Source organism: Astatotilapia calliptera, chromosome 11, assembly GCF_964374335.1.
Source record: "Astatotilapia calliptera chromosome 11, fAstCal68.1, whole genome shotgun sequence".
In the NCBI taxonomy this organism is placed as follows: domain Eukaryota; kingdom Metazoa; phylum Chordata; class Actinopteri; order Cichliformes; family Cichlidae; genus Astatotilapia; species Astatotilapia calliptera.
The window spans coordinates 34,140,498-34,161,763 of record NC_137432.1 but is presented as its reverse complement, the minus strand read 5'-3'; the positions used below and the strand labels follow the sequence as shown (position 1 = coordinate 34,161,763).

General features: G+C 41.7%; 1 protein-coding gene and 14 non-coding genes across 15 annotated transcripts; 5 read left to right on the top strand and 10 right to left on the bottom strand.

The window, feature by feature from the left end:
• Positions 1-1,362: 1,362 nt before the first annotated feature.
• LOC145431874 (secretory phospholipase A2 receptor-like) lies at positions 1,363-8,911 on the top strand. Its single transcript, XM_080308160.1, has 6 exons — positions 1,363-1,641; positions 2,126-2,482; positions 2,843-3,169; positions 3,947-4,038; positions 6,308-6,398; positions 6,531-8,911. The coding sequence occupies exons 1-6, from the start codon at positions 1,608-1,610 to the stop codon at positions 6,548-6,550; spliced, it is 921 nt and encodes a 306-aa protein (XP_080164286.1). The 5' UTR covers positions 1,363-1,607; the 3' UTR covers positions 6,551-8,911.
• A 4,453-nt stretch (positions 8,912-13,364) lies between these two features.
• Positions 13,365-13,437, bottom strand: trnav-cac (transfer RNA valine (anticodon CAC)). The gene has a single exon. It is a non-coding gene; the product is annotated as a tRNA-Val (tRNA).
• A 585-nt stretch (positions 13,438-14,022) lies between these two features.
• On the bottom strand, positions 14,023-14,095 carry trnav-aac (transfer RNA valine (anticodon AAC)). Its single transcript has one exon. It is a non-coding gene; the product is annotated as a tRNA-Val (tRNA).
• An 806-nt stretch (positions 14,096-14,901) lies between these two features.
• trnaq-uug (transfer RNA glutamine (anticodon UUG)) lies at positions 14,902-14,973 on the top strand. Its single transcript has one exon. It is a non-coding gene; the product is annotated as a tRNA-Gln (tRNA).
• Positions 14,974-15,435: 462 nt separating this feature from the next.
• trnav-cac (transfer RNA valine (anticodon CAC)) lies at positions 15,436-15,508 on the bottom strand. Its single transcript has one exon. It is a non-coding gene; the product is annotated as a tRNA-Val (tRNA).
• A 583-nt stretch (positions 15,509-16,091) lies between these two features.
• Positions 16,092-16,164, bottom strand: trnav-aac (transfer RNA valine (anticodon AAC)). The gene has a single exon. It is a non-coding gene; the product is annotated as a tRNA-Val (tRNA).
• Positions 16,165-16,746: 582 nt separating this feature from the next.
• On the bottom strand, positions 16,747-16,818 carry trnad-guc (transfer RNA aspartic acid (anticodon GUC)). The gene has a single exon. It is a non-coding gene; the product is annotated as a tRNA-Asp (tRNA).
• Positions 16,819-16,969: 151 nt separating this feature from the next.
• Positions 16,970-17,041, top strand: trnaq-uug (transfer RNA glutamine (anticodon UUG)). Its single transcript has one exon. It is a non-coding gene; the product is annotated as a tRNA-Gln (tRNA).
• Positions 17,042-17,503: 462 nt separating this feature from the next.
• trnav-cac (transfer RNA valine (anticodon CAC)) lies at positions 17,504-17,576 on the bottom strand. The gene has a single exon. It is a non-coding gene; the product is annotated as a tRNA-Val (tRNA).
• Positions 17,577-18,159: 583 nt separating this feature from the next.
• trnav-aac (transfer RNA valine (anticodon AAC)) lies at positions 18,160-18,232 on the bottom strand. Its single transcript has one exon. It is a non-coding gene; the product is annotated as a tRNA-Val (tRNA).
• Positions 18,233-18,813: 581 nt separating this feature from the next.
• On the bottom strand, positions 18,814-18,885 carry trnad-guc (transfer RNA aspartic acid (anticodon GUC)). The gene has a single exon. It is a non-coding gene; the product is annotated as a tRNA-Asp (tRNA).
• Positions 18,886-19,036: 151 nt separating this feature from the next.
• Positions 19,037-19,108, top strand: trnaq-uug (transfer RNA glutamine (anticodon UUG)). Its single transcript has one exon. It is a non-coding gene; the product is annotated as a tRNA-Gln (tRNA).
• Positions 19,109-20,227: 1,119 nt separating this feature from the next.
• trnav-aac (transfer RNA valine (anticodon AAC)) lies at positions 20,228-20,300 on the bottom strand. Its single transcript has one exon. It is a non-coding gene; the product is annotated as a tRNA-Val (tRNA).
• A 582-nt stretch (positions 20,301-20,882) lies between these two features.
• On the bottom strand, positions 20,883-20,954 carry trnad-guc (transfer RNA aspartic acid (anticodon GUC)). The gene has a single exon. It is a non-coding gene; the product is annotated as a tRNA-Asp (tRNA).
• Positions 20,955-21,105: 151 nt separating this feature from the next.
• Positions 21,106-21,177, top strand: trnaq-uug (transfer RNA glutamine (anticodon UUG)). Its single transcript has one exon. It is a non-coding gene; the product is annotated as a tRNA-Gln (tRNA).
• Positions 21,178-21,266: the final 89 nt, after the last annotated feature.

Here is a 21,266-nt window from a genome sequence, read left to right as displayed (position 1 = left end):
TAACATTTAGTATTTACTGTCATATTCCCATATATCATTGTGATGTTGTTTATTCTATTACTCTTGTTCTCTTCTGCTTGCTTTCTTTTTTCTTTCTCAGCAGGTGATCCAGGTGATTGATATATGCATTTTTTTTCTCTGCCCGTTCTGTTGGTTTTTGTCTTTTGCCCTTCTCCCCCGTCCCTCTTCTCAGCTGTTTCTCTTTCCCTCTTTCTTTCTCCCCTTCTTTCCCCCAGTCAAGTCTGTCCCGTATTCAGTAAGTGAAAATAAAATAAACAATAAAAGGTGAATCAAATGGACCATTACGGCAAGGCTGGGATGGTCAGTTTGGTAAAGTAAATCCGTTGGGCATCTTTCTTTGCCTTTAGACAACAATTCTGATGGCAAAAGAGCCAAACGGGACAGGCAAAAAAAAAAGAAAAAAAAAAAAAGAATTTTTACAGGTTGACATTATGTGGTCTGAACATTTGAATGAATCATTAGTGGAGGTTTGCATGCACATCAGCACAACCTTGCAATTTACCCAAATGTTTTTTCAGTGTGTGGAAAGAAAATCAACCTGATTCATGACCTGAAAAACAAACAATGAAAAAATTACAATGTAAGTTTACCACTGATGTAATTTACTTTGGTAAAACTCAATATAAACACAAAATGTGACTTATGTTGGTGCTTTGAACACATATCTTAATAGATATGAATAGAAGATAGAATGCCTTTATTGTCGCTATGCAGTTGTACAATGAGATACAGAGCACAGTTCTGCAGCACTATACACATATTGGCAGTATTAAATGGTAAAAAATGGTAAATGGCCTGTATTTGTATAGTACAGAGGAAAAATATATAAAATGTACAAATATACAAGCCAGTTTTAAAAAGTAATATGTAATAAATAGCATTATGTAATTTCACATAGAATTAGGTATTGCACAGTAGTGATTCATAGAGAAATGGGGAAAAACTGTGTGTGTGTGTGTGTGTGTGTGTGTGTGTGTGTGTGTGTACCATGATTTAGTAAGTTAGCAGGCTCTCAATGGATGAGTGGTAGAAGGTCAGCAGCAGGTTGGAGTTCAGCTTGTACCTTCTGAGGACCCTCAGGAAGGGCAGCTGCTGTTGGGCTTTCATAAACAACATGATGAACCACCTAGATAATTATTTCATAAGAAATCATGGAAGTTGTAAGGAGTTGTAAGCTCTAAGGTTAGCACAGTTTATTTGGGACGGTCACGAGAAAGCCTCACAGTGTCATCAAGGGTGTGTCACAAGTTAACTTTAAACTTTCCACTTATTTGCATTATATTATAAAAGCAACCTCAAAGAGAAAAGAACACACAGTGACGAGCAGCTGTGTGTGTTTGGTAACTCAAGAAGTGTGGCAAGTTCTTGACTTATATTATCTGTCTGTCTGTCTCTCTCTCTATGTATATTTAGAGAGAGAGAGAGAGAGGGGAAACATTTTTGATGTACTGTCCTTTCTAATCACTTTTTAACCAATGTCATTCTAACAAAATGCTCTATATTTATTATAGCTTTCAGTGTATTCATTATGCTGAATCAGATATGACACAATCTTTTTTTTTCCTCCACAGTTAATCAGAGTGAACATGGATGTGTTTCTAGTCCTTCTCCTGCTTTCAGGTAAGATTCCAGCAGTTTGGTAATTTCTCATTCAGCATATAATAATTCACTGTTTTTTTCAAATATAAATTGTTTCTACCTTGAATTTTTTAAAAGAGAGGTAATAACTGACCAAATATGGAGCAAGTTTTATTAATTCATATTTGAGGGCGAGCTGTTGCTCCAGCATTATGACTTTACTCCAACAAAAATGCATATATAATTAAATTAAATAAAAGTAACAAATTAACGAAATTAATCTGGAATCTGGGTGACTATCAGTTTAGAAATTTTCAGATTCACTGACATAGGCACAAATGAAAAGTGGTTTCTGTCCACATATTAATAAGTTGAACCATCACTGATCTACTGAGCAAATCTTATTTAAGGAATTCTTTTACTGCAGAAAGTAAAATTCTATAGAACTCCAAGTATACAAGCATTCTGAATAAATAAACAGTATTTCTTAGTAAAATCTCAAATAAAAATCCATTTCCTTCTTCAGCTTTCTGTGTCCCCACTGCTTCCTTTCCAAACATCTATTACTTTGTGAATGAGAATATGACCTGGGATGAGGCCAATGCTTACTGCATCAAGGAGTACCTTGGACTTGCACAAATTACTTATCCAGAGAACAACACTGCTCTGGTGAACACTCCAGCCGGGGTATACACCGGCAAAGCCTGGATCGGACTTCATATAGACGTAGGTTGGGCCTGGCTGGATGGACGACCACCCACATATTATAGTTGGAGCCCTGGCCAGCCACTCAACACTGGCCCTGGATATTGTGTGTTCACAAATTACAGAGGATGGTATAGTGTAAAATGTACAGAAATGCTTGGCTTCATTTGTTTTGACGGTAGGTATAAAGAGATCATTTGTTGTAAGGTTTTACTCCTGTAGATTAAATTGACCCTTGGTACTAATTTAGCAGAATGAGGCTCAAAACATGAAATAAATAATAAACATAAAAATACAACTTTTAAATATTCTAGTTTGAGACTGGAATAAGTCTCCCAGTGAAGCTCAAACCTGAACTACTCAGTATAAATATTAAGAAAATATAAAGACTATATATATGCAGTACTGACATATGATTTATATGGTGTATTTAAATCACAGCTTTTTTCTGCATAGCCTATTTTTCAAAACATAAATGAAATCATTAATATATGTATAATGTTACTAATGGAATCTATAACTTCTGTTTCTTTAACAGGCAGTGATTACATTGTTAATAATACATATGTGACTTGGAATGAGGCCAAAATCAGCTGCAAAAACAAAAATTCAACTCTGGCACAAATCCTTGATGTGGAAACATTTGATAAAGTCAGAAGAGTTGTGGATAAAGAAAGAGAAATTTGGATTGGCCTTAGTTTTTCTCCAGTCTGGTTTTGGTCAGAAACTCAACAAATCAGCACATTCATGAACTGGAAAACTGGACAACCTAACAATGAGTTTCATTGCGCTGCTATATTGGTGGGAGATGGAACTTGGACCACCGAACCATGCATTAAACAATATCCTTTCTTCTGCTATGCAGGTATGAATGACATTTCCCTAGTTTTAACACTCAAGTGAATTTCCAGAGATGGTATGACCAGAAAATATTTCTTGCACACTAATCAAGATATAATGAAGACAATATACTTTGTTTAATTCTAGAAATATTTTTGCCTGTTTGCTTGTTTTCTGCCCCTGATAAATGGCAAAGATGGTCATGTGACATTCTCTATCTGCTGAAGGCTGAGTCTAAGGCTTTAACTAGTTTGATTTTTTTCTTTAGCAGTTAAAGTACAACTATTTTTAAAAAATGTAAACAACAAAGTCATCAGCAGCACAAAAATACAAATAACGAAGTGCACCTGCAGCATTTGCTTTTCTTTTTTTTTTTAATTTAAAAGTGTATTAAATCAATGCTAGTTGCAAAAATAACTTAAATCCATTAATAAATCTACAGTATTAGCAAGTCTAAACATTACCTAGATATCTTAAGCTTTATATTTCCAAAAAAAATGTAGTCACTTTATCCGCATGCAGCGCAAAGACAAGCAGAAAATTTGACAAATTTATATAAAAAAAGAACAATAAAAGCTATGATATTCGTTTAGGTCAAAGAGGTGCACTTAATAGCATCTCTCCAAACATGGCATCTTAATGTTGTGACTGTGTTCTGTATATTTTAACAGGGTTTTGGTTAATGTTTAAGACATTCTATTTGAATCTAATAATATACTTATATATTATTAATAACTTCCTCTAAGCCAAGTACTTGTCAAATTCCATATGATTTATTTGGAAATGTTTTGTTTTTGTGTAGTTTACAAATCAAAGAAAACAGTGGTGAGCATGAATATCCAAACTGATGTCGACCTGGAAAATCCAGATAACCAGGCTGCCCTGATGCAACAGGTATAGTGTTTGTTAACACGTTAGCCTCACTTGATTAATATTACCAATAAGAGAGCTTTCTCCATTCTCTCAGCCAGTGTTGTGTCCAATGTTCCCTCTAATTTTTCATGTGTCTGAGCGAACACACAAACTGCCTGAGCGGTCCCTTGGACCACTGTGAGCAACAGCAGAAGTGTGCAGTGTGATCACGCCAGCATTGAATCCATCCAAGTTAAATGGTTTATTAAAATAATCAAATCTCAACATTTACATTTATGTTAAACTACTTTTAATTAACTGCTTTAGCCCACTTACAATGAAAATTTAAAATAATCTTTTCATGACCTGTGTACACTCTTGGAAGTAAAAATAACTTGAACTCCAATTTTGAAAAGACAACTTTTTTTTAAGTAAAGCTCTGACTTGTATTATGAGTATGAGTCTGTGGTTTGGGAGAGAGTCCTGTAACTCTGTCTGCAAAATACAGTATATAATGACCGATGTTGGGCAATTAATTATATAGTTACTTCTTCAAAAAAGTTACTGAGTTGTGCAAAGTTTTTTTGCAGCTGTTTATCTAAAAATGCTGCCAAGGCATTTTTTAAATAAACATGTAAAACTATTTACAGAACAATCATGTGTTCTGCATCAAATGTGATGCCACACAAATTCTTTGTGCCACTCCAAAAAATAATTTCTGTCCACTATGAGATAAATGAGAACAACAGCCTGATACCTGCAGGCCTGACAGCAGGAGATGTATCACTCCTGTAACACCTGTAACATTCAGTAGTCGCCTCATTGTTCTGACACACACAACAAAACTATTGACTACACTACACACTAACTACACAAGATTTGCGCTAAATTTCGCAAATCTCTCACATCTCAAAACACCACCATTACTCCTAAAACTTCCCCCTCCCTAAACAACTAAATGTCATGTTTTGATTGGTCGACATGGTACATTATGTCACTGTAATCCAGGAGTGATAAAAAGGTGGTAGCGCTAAGCCTTTTTTGTTGCAGTGAAAGAGAAGCACAACCCATTTTGGAAAAAGAACCCCAACTTCACCTTAAGTTTCTTTAACAGGTGTGGCCTAGAGGAAAGATTATCATCAATCACAATACCTAATGTGAGGTCAAAGTTTCAATAGAAATGCCTTGAGAAAATACAAGAAACAGAAAAACTGCAGGCCCCCTTATTTCTATTAAGAACAACATGGCCTTTTTTGCATTTAAAACCATTCGGAGCCCACACAGCTGTGAGTGTATACATTAATTAGAGCTAGCTGTAACTGTTTGAAAACCACGACCATGGTACAAGCACAGCAATAAATAATTGTATCATCTGCACTAAAATGGACAGATGCATTTAGATTTTGTACTAAGCCATCGAAATAAATGAATAGTGTAGGTCCAAGACAGAATCCTGCAGCACTCAGTAAGTGAGATTAAAAAAAATGAGAGAGAGAAATGTTAGGTCTGAAAGGCCTATTTCCAATAGTGGATGCTAAAGTGATGCCATACAGAGTAAGCGTCTGGTAGATTCTATATTACTAAGATTTTTAGGTAAAAGTTTTATCTGAATTTAGAAGCGGGAAATCATCCACACCTTTATATCTTTAAGACATTTCACTAATTGGGCAAAGTCTGGTTTATGGCTAGATCAAGCTGTGTAGCAATGACACTGGAAATTGGAGTCTATCAGATAGACAATTACCCTCCTAGGATCTGGCGTCCACATATGTGGACATCACATTTTGGGATGTCTGACCCAAAATAATAAATTCTGCTCTACAAGGGCCTGATATCCACTTAAGAGGACATCATACTGCCACTGTTCTATCGGAACTTTAAACATATGTCCTCATATGTGGATCTAATTTTTCTCAGAAACAAAAAACATTTAAAAAAACAAAATCTGGGAATTCTTTTTTTTTTACTTTAAGCCCAAATATCAAAGAGAAATTAAAAATGCATGTCATGGAAGAGTTTGGGTGTTAAGAGGTTAAATAAGACAAACTCATGTCTTTTGATGTGAGAATTTGTTTGTTTCAAGTCTTCCTCAGGTTGTAGTTAAAATAATATTATTTTTGTAGGGAAAAAAATGTTTACTCATTTTATTGTGCTTATTTTACTAAGATTCAGCTAGGACCCTTTCTAACTGTCAATGATAGTTAAAAAATTGCATAGCATGGGGAATTTCTCCACTTCTGAAATCACGTGTTTCAGAGGTGACTTACAGTAAGGGTATCTAACATAATTCATCCTCTTTCTTCATATTTAGCTGCAAGCAACACTCGCTAAGCAGGGTGTGACTGACTTCAAAGTGACATGGACAAAACAGCCTGTGCAGAAGAGCAGGAAGAAACTCGATGGTACACACACACACACACACACACACACACACACACACACACACACACACACACACACACACACACACACACACACACACACACACAGAATGAGTTTTCTCTGAATATTTAAGTGGTTTTATCTCATTTCAGATGCTTGTTTGAACGTGTGAGATTGACTTCCAGAGGACTGTGCTACAACACTGTTCTTTCAAAGGATTACTTTAAATTGTACACTCTTTAAATTTATTATTAGTTAATTATATTAGTCTAGGTATAAAACGGCATGTTTTGTGTGCATTAAGTCTGAATTGTAAGCATTCAACTTTTCTCCTATTTCAGTTTTGTATTTAAAGGTAGTATATTTGACACCACTTGTGCGACATTGAAGCAATACATTAGGGATCCATTTTATTCAAATAATGCTGTTTTGTTAAACCTGCTGGTGTATCTCAGTTTCTTGCAAAGTACCCATTAGGAGACAAGTCTGATGAGTCTTTTAATTGGATTACTGAGACTTAGTTACAGTGGCTTGCAAAAGTGTTCGGCCCCCTTGAACTTTCCCACATTTTGTCACATTACAGCCACAAACATGAATCAATTTTATTGGAATTCCACGTGAAAGACCAACACAAAGTGGTGCACACGTGAGAAGTGGAACGAAAATCATACATGATTCCAAACATTTTTTACAAATAAATAACTGCAAAGTGGGGTGTGTGTAATTGTTCAGCCCTCTTTGGTCTGAGTGCAGTCAGTTGCTCATAGACGTTGCCTGATGAGTGCTAATGACTAAATAGAGTGCACCTGTGTGTAATCTAATGTCAGTACAAATACACCTGCTCTGTGATGGCCTCAGAGGTTGTCTAAGAGAATATTGGGAGCAACAACACCACGAAGTCCAAAGAACACACCAGACAGGTCAGGGATAAAGTTATTGAGAAATTTAAAGCACGTTTAGGCTACAAAAAGATTTCCCAAGCCTTGAACATCCCACGGAGCACTATTCAAGGCTTGAACAGTGCTCTGAATGATCGCTTGAAGTTCAAGCGAAATGGAGGGAGTATGGCACAACTGTAAACCTACCAATACAAGGCTGTCCACCTAAACTCACAGGCCGAACAAGGAGAGCGCTGATCAGAAATGCAGCCAAGAGGCCCATGCTGACTCTGGACGAGCTGCAGAGATCTACAGCTCAGGTGGGGGAATCTGTCCATAGTTCAACTATTAGTCGTACACTGCACAAAGTTGGCCTTTATGGAAGAGTGGCAAGAAGAAAGCCGTTGTTAACAGAAAACCATAGGAAGTCCCGTTTGCAGTTTGCCACAAGCCATGTGGGGGACACAGCAAACATGTGGAAGAAGGTGCTCTGGTCAGATGAGACCAAAATGGAACTTTTAGGCCAAAATGCAAAATGTTAAGTGTGGCGGAAAACTAACACTGCACATCACTCTGAACACACCATCCCCACTGTCAAATATGGTGGTGGCAGCATCATGCTCTGGGGGGGCTTCTCTTCAGCAGGGACAGGGAAGCTGGTCAGAGTTGATGGGAAGATGGATGGAGCCAAATACAGGACAATCTTGGAAGAAAACCTCTTGGAGTCTGCAAAAGACTTGAGACTGGGGCAGAGGTTCACCTTCCAGCAGGACAACGACATAAAGCCAGGGCAACAATGGAATGGTTTCAAACAAAACATATCCATGTGTTAGAATGGCCCAGTCAAAGTCCAGATCGAAATCCAATCGAGAATCTGTGGCAAGATCTGAAAACTGCTGTTCACAAACGCTGTCCATCTAATCTGACTGAGCTGGAGCTGTTTTGCAAAGAAGGATGGGCAAGAATTTCAGTCTGTAGATGTGCAAAGCTGGTAGAGACGTACCTTAAAAGATTGGCAGCTGTAATCGCAGCAAAAGGTGGTTCTACAAAGTATTGACTCAGGGGGCTGAATAATTATGAACACCCCACTTTGCAGTTATTTGTAAAAAATGTTTGGAATCATGTATGATTTTCGTTCCACTTCTCACGTGTGCACCACTTTGTGTTGGTCCTTCACGTGGAATTCCAATAAAATTGATTTATGTTTGTTGCTGTAATGTGACAAAATGTGGAAACGTTCAAGGGGGCCGAATACTTTTGCAAGCCACTGTATTCAGCTTTGTAGGGAATTCTGATCTACACAATTAGGAATGTGTTTGACACTAAGAAGGAACATTTCAAGGATTTGTTTTGTGAGTGTCCTCTAACATTTGCCACTATGAATCTATTTATTTTCTCTTTCATTTAGTAAGCACTATTTTTCCCTCTTAAATACTATAACCTGTTTTATGAAAGGATTATCAAATTAAGTTGTATTGTTTATTTATTTCCTTATTTATTTTAGGAGATCTGAAAATAAATTCTCCTGTATGTGTGTATTATAAGCTTAGTCCCTCACCCAAGACAAGTAAAGTCACTCTGTAACAATACCAATTTTTAGTTGTTGTTAAAACTAAATACATAGTACAGAATAAACACAACATTATAAAAATCCATTCTTGGGTCTGGTCACTGAACTGGGAGTTCAGATAAGGAGGGTGGAGTGCTCACTCCAGGTCAGCTCACTCAATAAAATTACAGATTTTTAGTAGTTGTAATTTATTCCTTTGCATTTGTCAAAACTGAAGACAGATACAGCCTATTCATAAAGGAATGTAATTCGTTTTTGAGCCATGCAATCCAAACTAGACTCATATAGTTATATAGGTGAACGTAAACATTAATTCCCAGGTGAGGTCACTAGACTTCAGGAAGAGAAAAAAAGAACTACTTGCTTGACTTATGAAATAAAAACAAAGGATGTTTCCACATTTACCTCATTGCTGTTATTCAATTCTTTACAGTTCACACTCTCATTTTTATTGTAATAATAAATAAATAAACAATTTTTTTTAAAACTTTCTTTTACTGCCGTATAAATAAATGGTCTGTAAAGCGCTTTACTAGTCCCTAACAACCCCGAAGCGCTTTACACATTCAGTCATTCACACACTGGTGATGCAGCTACATTGTAGCCACAGCCACCCTGGGGCGCACTGACATAGGTCAGGCTGCCAGATACTGGCACCACCGGGCCCTCTGACCACCACTAGTAGGCAACAGGTGAAGTGTCTTACCCAAGTACACCACAACTGAGACTGTCCAAGCCGGGGCTCGAACCAGCAACCTTCCAATAATAAGGCGACCTCTCAACTCTTGGGCCACAATCGCTCAAGAGTTGAATGACATACACAAATAAATGCAATCAGACTGCAAGCTTATATGTAGTTTCCAGGATATTTAAAACTAGAATGAGAGACAAAGCCCTCATTTTAAAGTTCTTTTATTGGTTTTTAAATGTCTTAATGGTCTTGGGCCTTCTTATCTCTCAGATCTGCTTTTATCATATGAACCCTTGCGGACCCTGAGGTCCTCTGGTACTGGCCTTTTGAGAGGCAGCTTTTCAATGGTATGGTCCTCGCCTGTGGAACAGCCTGCCGGAGGACCTCAGGGCCGCAGAGAACGTACATGTTTTTAAGAACAGGCTCAAGACCCACCTTTTTAATTTAACTTTTATTTAACGTTTATTGATTTTATTCTTATTCATTTTTTAATCTTCTTATTCTATTTATATTTATATTGTATCCCGTTCTCATTTATTTTATCGTTTTACCCTGTATATATCCTATTGTGTCATATCTCCAGTGTTTCCTCAGAGGGCGCTCTCTGCACCGGGGCTTTGATCGACCGTGGCTGCTGGGGCACAGGGGGTCCTCTCAGCCCGGCTGGGAGGCTTCTTTGCCTCCCTCCTGCTGTGTGGCCAGCCTGGAGGCTGCGGTCTGTGACCGGCTCCTGGTGCAGACGGCTCCCCTGTTATAGTGTTTCCTCACTTGGCTCATGCGTACCGAGCCCAATTTAACTCTTTGTGTGTGTGTGTGTGTGTGTGTGTGTGTGTGGGGGGGGGGGGGATATGCGTGTATTCACATCGTTTATGTTAATGAGAGTGTGGGGAGTGAGTTGGAAGGTGGGGTGCGGTGGGCTGCTTTTAACCATGTAAAGCACTTTGTGCTACATTTTTTTTGTATGAAAAGTGCTTTATAAATAAAGATTGATTGATTGGTCAGGACCCTCTTCTGGAACAGCTCCAAATTTGAATTTGGGAGATTTTATTAATTGTGTTTTGTCATCAGACTTTCATCATTTACATGCAATACCTTCAAAAGGTATCCTTTTTCGCGCTGAAGGTCCTAACATCATGAGACAATTTCTCTTCCCTTACTGCCCTCCACAAACAGATGTCCCCAGAAGTTCAACAACCTGTAAACGGAGGTCTGTGTAGATTGTACAAAGAATATCGCACAAACATGGAAATACAAAGGAAATACATGGAAATACATTTTTAAAATAAAATTTCAAGGGTTTGTTAAAAAACAAACCTTTTTGGAAATACTTTTGTGTCTTTATGCATCATAGCATTTTATCATTCATCATATGTAGCAAGTTCAAATTACAGATTTGAATATTTGCACTATAACAAAGTCCAATTTTTGTTGCTTATCAACATTCACATTTTGGACAGAGAGGACAGATGGTTTGAAAGAGGAGTGAAAGAAGCCATCTATGTCCACTGTGAGCGACCATCTTTGAACAGAGGTGGGGGTTTACGACACCAACTCTCTGCCATCTATAATCCAGTTTTGAGATCCCTTCCCAGACGCCTTAACGCCCACTCACATCCTGGGCCATCTGATCTCAGGAATTCGCATGATAAGGTGGGGCCAGGTTTCACAATGAACCCACCCGAAACTCTGGCTGATTGGGGCCCACACCCAGTTTCACACCTTGGCTCAGGCGATTAGAGGATCATCAGGGGGTCCTTTTGTCCCTCTGTGGGGGGTCACTCCCACTAGGTTTATATCTGGGACTCTCCACCATTTGACCTTAGAACTGAAGAAGCTTCTCGGATGAGAGGTGAAACGTCTTCAAGTAACTTAAAGAAGTCCAGACGCTTTTCTTTGCAAGCTCCTTTGACTACAATGACCTGGATGACTGAGAACATTCACAGACATGTTGCTTATCAAGTTTTTCTCCTCCCCCCCCCCCCCCCCCCCCCAAATTCTACTTCCTCTCAGTACTGCAGTGTCATTTTTATCATTTTCAAACCATTTTATTTTGGAAAATCTAATTGTACAAGCTAGCCAGGCTAACTCAACTAAACAGTATGTGAGGACTCAGGGCTGTGTGTCGGACAGGGTCGTCTGCAGTACGGGGGCCCCACAGGGAACGGTTCTGGCTCCGTTCCTCTTCACCATCTACACTGCAGACTTCTCCCACAATTCCACCCAGTGCTTCCTGCAGAAGTTCTCTGATGACTCTGCAATAGTCGGCCTCATCACTGATGGGGATGACAAGGAGTACAGAGGTCTGACCCAAGACTTTGTGGACTGGTGCCAGCTGAACTACCTCCAGATCAACGCCAGTAAAACCAAGGAACTGGTGGTAGACTTCCGCAGGCACAAGCATTCTCCACTGCAACCACTGAACATCCAGGGTATGGACATTGAGGCTGTGGACAGCTACAGGTACCTTGGTGTTCATCTGAACAATAGACTGGACTGGACTCATAACTCAGACGCCCTCTACAGGAAAGGGCAGAGCAGGCTGTACCTGCTGCGGAGACTCAGGTCATTTGGAGTGGAGGGCCCACTCCTGAAGACCTTTTATGACTCTGTTGTGGCTTCTGCTATCTTTTATGGTGTGGTCTGCTGGGGCGGCAGCATCTCTGCTGGGGACAGGAAGAGACTGAACAGGCTGATCCGAAGGGCCAGCTCTGTTCTAGGATGCCCTCTGGACCCAGTGGAGGTGGTGAGTGACAGGAGAATGGTGGCTAAGCTGTCATCCCTGTTGGACAACATCTCCCACCCCATGCAGCAGACTGTGACAGCACTGAGCAGCTCCTTCAGTGGGAGACTGCGGCACCCACGGTGTGGGACGGAGAGATTTCGCAGGTTTTTCCTCCCCACTGCTGTCAGACTCCATAATAAAGACTTTAACTGATCAAGCACACACATCCATACATATGCAATAATACTAAGTGCAATAATCCTTTCTGTCATCGTTGTATTCTTACTCAGTTGTATATAGCATTTGTATTTGTATTCTATTTTTATCTTATTGTATATTTATTTTTTTTATTCTACTGTATATAGTATGTTATTACACCACATGCACTGCCAAAGCTTGCTCTGCTTTTAACGATGTGAGGGACCTACCTCAATGGTGTCCAGATGACCAATACAGAATAATGTTTAAAGCCAGATGTTATAGATCTTTCAGGGGTGAGAGTAAGGAGTTTCTGGATCCGGAGAAGGGAATGTTACAAGTGAAAAAGACCGACTTATCGACTGAAACTGTCGGATGAAAGTGCACTACTAGTTGACTCTTGTTTATAGCCAGTCCCAGATGATGTGGAGCGTTGCAGGACGGAAGATTTGGTGGACAGTGCAATTACATTGCAAATCTTGTTAAGGCTGGACAAATAACCGATTACACTACTTAAGATGTTTATTAAAGAACAAGTTAGTGGCCCAGTCAATTCCACTCCTCTTCTGTGGGCTGATCTAATCTGCGCGAAGTCTTCATGCCGCACCAAACCTAGTTCATGCTCTTGTACTGCACTTTCCACTTCAGCGTCCTGCTGTATCTTTCATTGGCCACCGTCACTCAAGGCAACAATTCCCCTTGTACTCTTCTCACTTCTAACTCTGTTGCCACCACTGAAGGCTCTGAGCTTCTGGTTGACAAGCTTTTTGATGTCCTTTGCTTGGCTAGCACACAACCTATAGAAGACAAAACTAGGAGTCTTATTTCTCAATAGGGACGCAAGTAAAACAGAGAAAATGCTGGACAAGCAGAGTTGTCTAAACAGTGAACATCAATTCCCTTGTGACCAAAGAAGCAGAACACCCATGTTTCCGCCCGGTTTCGGACCGGGGACCTTTCGCGTGTGAGGCGAATGTGATAACCACTACACTACAGAAACGGTGAGTGATGGCTTGCTTGGCTTTGGAATGTGTCTCAATCAGTAATCTGGCCAATCTGACAAATCTGATGGCAGGTTACTATCATGCCCTTGAACAGAAGGAACCATGGAGAAGAGACAGACGCTCGCTAGCAAGGAATCTGAACTATAGTCTCGATGTTAGGCTCACTTAAAAACTTTTGACATTTAGGAGTTCTCTGAAGCAAGCGCAGCTCGACATATGCTGCCCTAAGAAGCCCAGAACTGTTATCTAAAGAGGCCATGCGGTTGATCACGTTGTGCATTGGCTGAAAATAGGCCCAAGTCCTGGGCAGGCCAGCTAGAGACACTCATTTCCAAGAGCTTAGTCTGTGCCTGCATCTTCAGTAAATATGGTGACTGGAGACATGTTGGTTTGTGTGAAATTTCCTGAAATTTGGGCTATAGACAACTTTTTACAACATGAGCATCCAAAGGTTACAAGCGTCAGAGCCCTGTACAAGATTTGAGTACTTTCACTCCTCTTTGTGGCAAACAGCAGTACAACCCCATAAGATAAAGCAATGCCTGCAGGCAGACACTTTTGTATCGGGAAACAAAGAAGCATGTTTCCGCCTGGTTTCGGACCAGGGACCTTTCGCGTGTTAGGCGAACGTGATAACCACTACACTACGGAAACTGAGCGTGCACGCCCTCTCGTCATTAGAGGGGCAATTCGATGCCTTCTTAAATTTGAGGACTTTTATGACAGATCATGTAGGACTAGTGAGAAGCGGGGAACTCCCATTTGTGTCATTTTTCAAGCATTCCCCCATTTATGGTTATATTGACAATCCAAATTGTGATCTCGAGATAGCATCTCTTCAAATGGGAGCTGATCTTCTTGTTGACAAGCTCTTTGATGTTCTTTGTCAGGCTAGCACACAACCTACAGAAGACAAACACACGAGACTTATTTGTTAATAGGGACGCAAGTAAAGCAGAGAAAACGCTGGACAAGCAGAGTTCTCTTGGACAAGCTTCTCTTCTCATGGGAGCTCTTGCCTAGAAGACATTTTTGACTTATGAGTGCACAGGTGGAATTGATGTTTTTTCAAACCCATTATAGGACTAGATTGTTAGATCGACTAGGATGTGGTGGAGAAATTCCACAGGGTCTTTTTGAATGATGGACTCTGTGCAAAAAAAAATGCACGTAGCGTGTGATTAACGGGTGTGTGGTCATTCCAGGTAAAAGGCAGAGCAGAGAAGGAGACTGCTCACTCCCCGTCGGGGAATCGAACCCCGGTCTTCCGCGTGACAGGCGGCGATACTGTCCACTATACTAACGAGGACCTGCAAGCCTCTGTCGGCGTCATGTCAACGTGGGATTCGCAGCAGGTATGACACGCAAACTCTCGTCGGCCATGTAAAAAACCCCATCACTTTACCAGGAACTACAGTTTTATGGGTGTTTGACAGAGAACTTTTTTCTGCTTTCAGCAGGGTTCCATGGTGTAACGGTTAGCACTCTGGACTTTGAATCCAGTGATCTGAGTTCAAGTCTCAGTGGAGCCTCATTTGGCTTTCTAGCCCTTTGCTCCGCATTAGCACAAGCTAGCATGAGAGTTTAATGACTTAAAGAACAAGTTAGTGGCCCAGTCAATTCCACTCCTCTTCTGTTGGCTGATCCCATCTGCGCGTGGTCTTCATGCCGCACCAAACCTCGCTCATTCTCTTGTACTGCACTTTCCACTTCAGCGTCCTGCTGTATCTTTCATTGGCCACCGTCACTCAAGGCAACAATTCCCCTTGTACTCTTCTCACTTCTAACTCTGTTGCCACCACTGAAGGCTCTGAGCTTCTGGTTGACAAGCTTTTTGATGTCCTTTGCTTGGCTAGCACACAACCTATAGAAGACAAAACTAGGAGTCTTATTTCTCAATAGGGACGCAAGTAAAACAGAGAAAATGCTGGACAAGCAGAGTTGTCTAAACAGTGAACATCAATTCCCTTGTGACCAAAGAAGCAAAACACCCATGTTTCCGCCCGGTTTCGGACCGGGGACCTTTCGCGTGTGAGGCGAATGTGATAACCACTACACTACGGAAACGGTGAGTGATGGCTTGCTTGGCTTTGGAATGTGTCTCAATCAGTAATCTGGCCAATCTGACAAATCTGATGGCAGGTTACTATCATGCCCTTGAACAGAAGGAACCATGGAGAAGAGACAGACGCTCGCTAGCAAGGAATCTGAACTATAGTCTCGATGTTAGGCTCACTTAAACTTTTGACATTTAGGAGTTCTCTGAAGCAAGCGCAGCTCGACATATGCTGCCCTAAGAAGCCCAGAACTGTTATCTAAAGAGGCCATGCGGTTGATCACGTTGTGCATTGGCTGAAAATAGGCCCAAGTCCTGGGCAGGCCAGCTAGAGACACTCATTTCCAAGAGCTTAGTCTGTGCCTGCATCTTCAGTAAATATGGTGACTGGAGACATGTTGGTTTGTGTGAAATTTCCTGAAATTTGGGCTATAGACAACTTTTTACAACATGAGCATCCAAAGGTTACAAGCGTCAGAGCCCTGTACAAGATTTGAGTACTTTCACTCCTCTTTGTGCCAAACAGCAGTACAACCCCATAAGATAAAGCAATGCCTGCAGGCAGACACTTTTGTATGGGGAAACAAAGAAGCATGTTTCCGCCTGGTTTCGGACCAGGGACCTTTCGCGTGTTAGGCGAACGTGATAACCACTACACTACGGAAACGGAGCGTGCACGCCCTCTCGTCATTAGAGGGGCAATTCGATGCCTTCTTAAATTTGAGGACTTTTATGACAGATCATGTAGGACTAGTGAGAAGCGGGGAACTCCCATTTGTGTCATTTTTCAAGCATTCCCCCATTTATGGTTATATTGACAATCCAAATTGTGATCTCGAGATAGCATCTCTTCAAATGGGAGCTGATCTTCTTGTTGACAAGCTCTTTGATGTTCTTTGTCAGGCTAGCACACAACCTACAGAAGACAAACACACGAGACTTATTTGTTAATAGGGACGCAAGTAAAGCAGAGAAAACGCTGGACAAGCAGAGTTCTCTTGGACAAGCTTCTCTTCTCATGGGAGCTCTTGCCTAGAAGACATTTTTGACTTATGAGTGCACAGGTGGAATTGATGTTTTTTCAAACCCATTATAGGACTAGATTGTTAGATCGACTAGGATGTGGTGGAGAAATTCCACAGGGTCTTTTTGAATGATGGACTCTGTGCAAAAAAAATGCACGTAGCGTGTGATTAACGGGTGTGTGGTCATTCCAGGTAAAAGGCAGAGCAGAGAAGGAGACTGCTCACTCCCCGTCGGGGAATCGAACCCCGGTCTTCCGTGTGACAGGCGGAGATACTGTCCACTATACTAACGAGGACCTGCAAGCCTCTGTCGGCGTCATGTCAACGTGGGATTCGCAGCAGGTATGACACGCAAACTCTCGTCGGCCATGTAAAACACCCCATCACTTTACCAGGAACTACAGTTTTATGGGTGTTTGACAGAGAACTTTTTTCTGCTTTCAGCAGGGTTCCATGGTGTAACGGTTAGCACTCTGGACTTTGAATCCAGTGATCTGAGTTCAAGTCTCAGTGGATCCTCATTTGGCTTTCTAGCCCTTTGCTCCGCATTAGCACAAGCTAGCATGAGAGTTTAATGACTTAAAGAACAAGTTAGTGGCCCAGTCAATTCCACTCCTCTTCTGTTGGCTGATCCCATCTGCGCGTGGTCTTCATGCCGCACCAAACCTCGCTCATGCTCTTGTACTGCACTTTCCACTTCAGCGTCCTGCTGTATCTTTCATTGGCCACCGTCACTCAAGGCAACAATTCCCCTTGTACTCTTCTCACTTCTAACTCTGTTGCCACCACTGAAGGCTCTGAGCTTCTGGTTGACAAGCTTTTTGATGTCCTTTGCTTGGCTAGCACACAACCTATAGAAGACAAAACTAGGAGTCTTATTTCTCAATAGGGACGCAAGTAAAACAGAGAAAATGCTGGACAAGCAGAGTTGTCTAAACAGTGAACATCAATTCCCTTGTGACCAAAGAAGCAAAACACCCATGTTTCCGCCCGGTTTCGGACCGGGGACCTTTCGCGTGTGAGGCGAATGTGATAACCACTACACTACGGAAACGGTGAGTGATGGCTTGCTTGGCTTTGGAATGTGTCTCAATCAGTAATCTGGCCAATCTGACAAATCTGATGGCAGGTTACTATCATGCCCTTGAACAGAAGGAACCATGGAGAAGAGACAGACGCTCGCTAGCAAGGAATCTGAACTATAGTCTCGATGTTAGGCTCACTTAAACTTTTGACATTTAGGAGTTCTCTGAAGCAAGCGCAGCTCGACATATGCTGCCCTAAGAAGCCCAGAACTGTTATCTAAAGAGGCCATGCGGTTGATCACGTTGTGCATTGGCTGAAAATAGGCCCAAGTCCTGGGCAGGCCAGCTAGAGACACTCATTTCCAAGAGCTTAGTCTGTGCCTGCATCTTCAGTAAATATGGTGACTGGAGACATGTTGGTTTGTGTGAAATTTCCTGAAATTTGGGCTATAGACAACTTTTTACAACATGAGCATCCAAAGGTTACAAGCGTCAGAGCCCTGTACAAGATTTGAGTACTTTCACTCCTCTTTGTGCCAAACAGCAGTACAACCCCATAAGATAAAGCAATGCCTGCAGGCAGACACTTTTGTATCGGGAAACAAAGAAGCATGTTTCCGCCTGGTTTCGGACCAGGGACCTTTCGCGTGTTAGGCAAACGTGATAACCACTACACTACGGAAACGGAGCGTGCATGCCCTCTCGTCATTAGAGGGGCAATTCGATGCCTTCTTAAATTTGAGGACTTTTATGACAGATCATGTAGAACTAGTGAGAAGCGGGGAACTCCCATTTGTGTCATTTTTCAAGCATTCCCCCATTTATATATATTTTACAATCCAAATTGTGATCTCGAGATAGCATCTCTTCAAATGGGAGCTGATCTTCTTGTTGACAAGCTCTTTGATGTTCTTTGTCAGGCTAGCACACAACCTACAGAAGACAAACACACGAGACTTATTTGTTAATAGGGACGCAAGTAAAGCAGAGAAAACGCTGGACAAGCAGAGTTCTCTTGGACAAGCTTCTCTTCTCATGGGAGCTCTTGCCTAGAAGACATTTTTGACTTATGAGTGCACAGGTGGAATTGATGTTTTTTCAAACCCATTATAGGACTAGATTGTTAGATCGACTAGGATGTGGTGGAGAAATTCCACAGGGTCTTTTTGAATGATGGACTCTGTGCAAAAAAAATGCACGTAGCGTGCGATTAACGGGTGTGTGGTCATTCCAGGTAAAAGGAAGAGCAGAGAAGGAGACTGCTCACTCCCCGTCGGGGAATCGAACCCCGGTCTTCCGCGTGACAGGCGGAGATACTGTCCACTATACTAACGAGGACCTGCAAGCCTCTGTCGGCGTCATGTCAAGGTGGGATTCGCAGCAGGTATGACACGCAAACTCTCGTCGGCCATGTAAAAAACCCCATCACTTTACCAGGAACTACAGTTTTATGGGTGTTTGACAGAGAACTTTTTTCTGCTTTCAGCAGGGTTCCATGGTGTAACGGTTAGCACTCTGGACTTTGAATCCAGTGATCTGAGTTCAAGTCTCAGTGGATCCTCATTTGGCTTTCTAGCCCTTTGCTCCGCATTAGCACAAGCTAGCATGAGAGTTTAATGACTTAAAGAACAAGTTAGTGGCCCAGTCAATTCCACTCCTCTTCTGTTGGCTGATCCCATCTGCGCGTGGTCTTCATGCCGCACCAAACCTCGCTCATGCTCTTGTACTGCACTTTCCACTTCAGCGTCCTGCTGTATCTTTCATTGGCCACCGTGACTCAAGGCAACAATTCCGCTTGTACTCTTCTCACTTCTAACTCTGTTGCCACCACTGAAGGCTCTGAGCTTCTGGTTGACAAGCTTTTTGATGTCCTTTGCTTGGCTAGCACACAACCTATAGAAGACAAAACTAGGAGTCTTATTTCTCAATAGGGACGCAAGTAAAACAGAGAAAATGCTGGACAAGCAGAGTTGTCTAAACAGTGAACATCAATTCCCTTGTGACCAAAGAAGCAAAACACCCATGTTTCCGCCGGTTTCCGACCGGGGACCTTTCACGTGTGAGGCGAATGTGATAACCACTACACTACGGAAACGGTGAGTGATGGCTTGCTTGGCTTTGGAATGTGTCTCAATCAGTAATCTGGCCAATCTGACAAATCTGATGGCAGGTTACTATCATGCCCTTGAACAGAAGGAACCATGGAGAAGAGACAGACGCTCGCTAGCAAGGAATCTGAACTATAGTCTCGATGTTAGGCTCACTTAAAAACTTTTGACATTTAGGAGTTCTCTGAAGCAAGCGCAGCTCGACATATGCTGCCCTAAGAAGCCCAGAACTGTTATCTAAAGAGGCCATGCGGTTGATCACGTTGTGCATTGGCTGAAAATAGGCCCAAGTCCTGGGCAGGCCAGCTAGAGACACTCATTTCCAAGAGCTTAGTCTGTGCCTGCATCTTCAGTAAATATGGTGACTGGAGACATGTTGGTTTGTGTGAAATTTCCTGAAATTTGGGCTATAGACAACTTTTTACAACATGAGCATCCAAAGGTTACAAGCGTCAGAGCCCTGTACAAGATTTGAGTACTTTCACTCCTCTTTGTGCCAAACAGCAGTACAACCCCATAAGATAAAGTAATGCCTGCAGGCAGACACTTTTGTATCGGGAAACAAAGACACATGTTTCCGCCTGGTTTCGGACCAGGGACCTTTCGCGTGTTAGGCGAACGTGATAACCACTACACTACGGAAACGGAGCGTGCATGCCCTCTCGTCATTAGAGGGGCAATTCGATGCCTTCTTAAATTTGAGGACTTTTATGACAGATCATGTAGGACTAGTGAGAAGCGGGGAACTCCCATTTGTGTCATTTTTCAAGCATTCCCCCATTTATGGTTATATTGACAATCCAAATTGTGATCTCGAGATAGCATCTCTTCAAATGGGAGCTGATCTTCTTGTTGACAAGCTCTTTGATGTTCTTTGTCAGGCTAGCACACAACCTACAGAAGACAAACACACGAGACTTATTTGTTAATAGGGACGCAAGTAAAGCAGAGAAAACGCTGGACAAGCAGAGTTCTCTTGGACAAGCTTCTCTTCTCATGGGAGCTCTTGCCTAGAAGACATTTTTGACTTATGAGTGCACAGGTGGAATTGATGTTTTTTCAAACCCATTATAGGACTAGATTGTTAGATCGACTAGGATGTGGTGGAGAAATTCCACAGGGTCTTTTTGAATGATGGACTCTGTGCAAAAAAAATGCACGTAGCGTGCGATTAACGGGTGTGTGGTCATTCCAGGTAAAAGGAAGAGCAGAGAAGGAGACTGCTCACTCCCCGTCGGGGAATCGAACCCCGGTCTTCCGCGTGACAGGCGGAGATACTGTCCACTATACTAACGAGGACCTGCAAGCCTCTGTCGGCGTCATGTCAAGGTGGGATTCGCAGCAGGTATGACACGCAAACTCTCGTCGGCCATGTAAAAAACCCCATCACTTTACCAGGAACTACAGTTTTATGGGTGTTTGACAGAGAACTTTTTTCTGCTTTCAGCAGGGTTCCATGGTGTAACGGTTAGCACTCTGGACTTTGAATCCAGTGATCTGAGTTCAAGTCTCAGTGGATCCTCATTTGGCTTTCTAGCCCTTTGCTCCGCATTAGCACAAGCTAGCATGAGAGTTTAATGACTTAAAGAACAAGTTAGTGGCCCAGTCAAT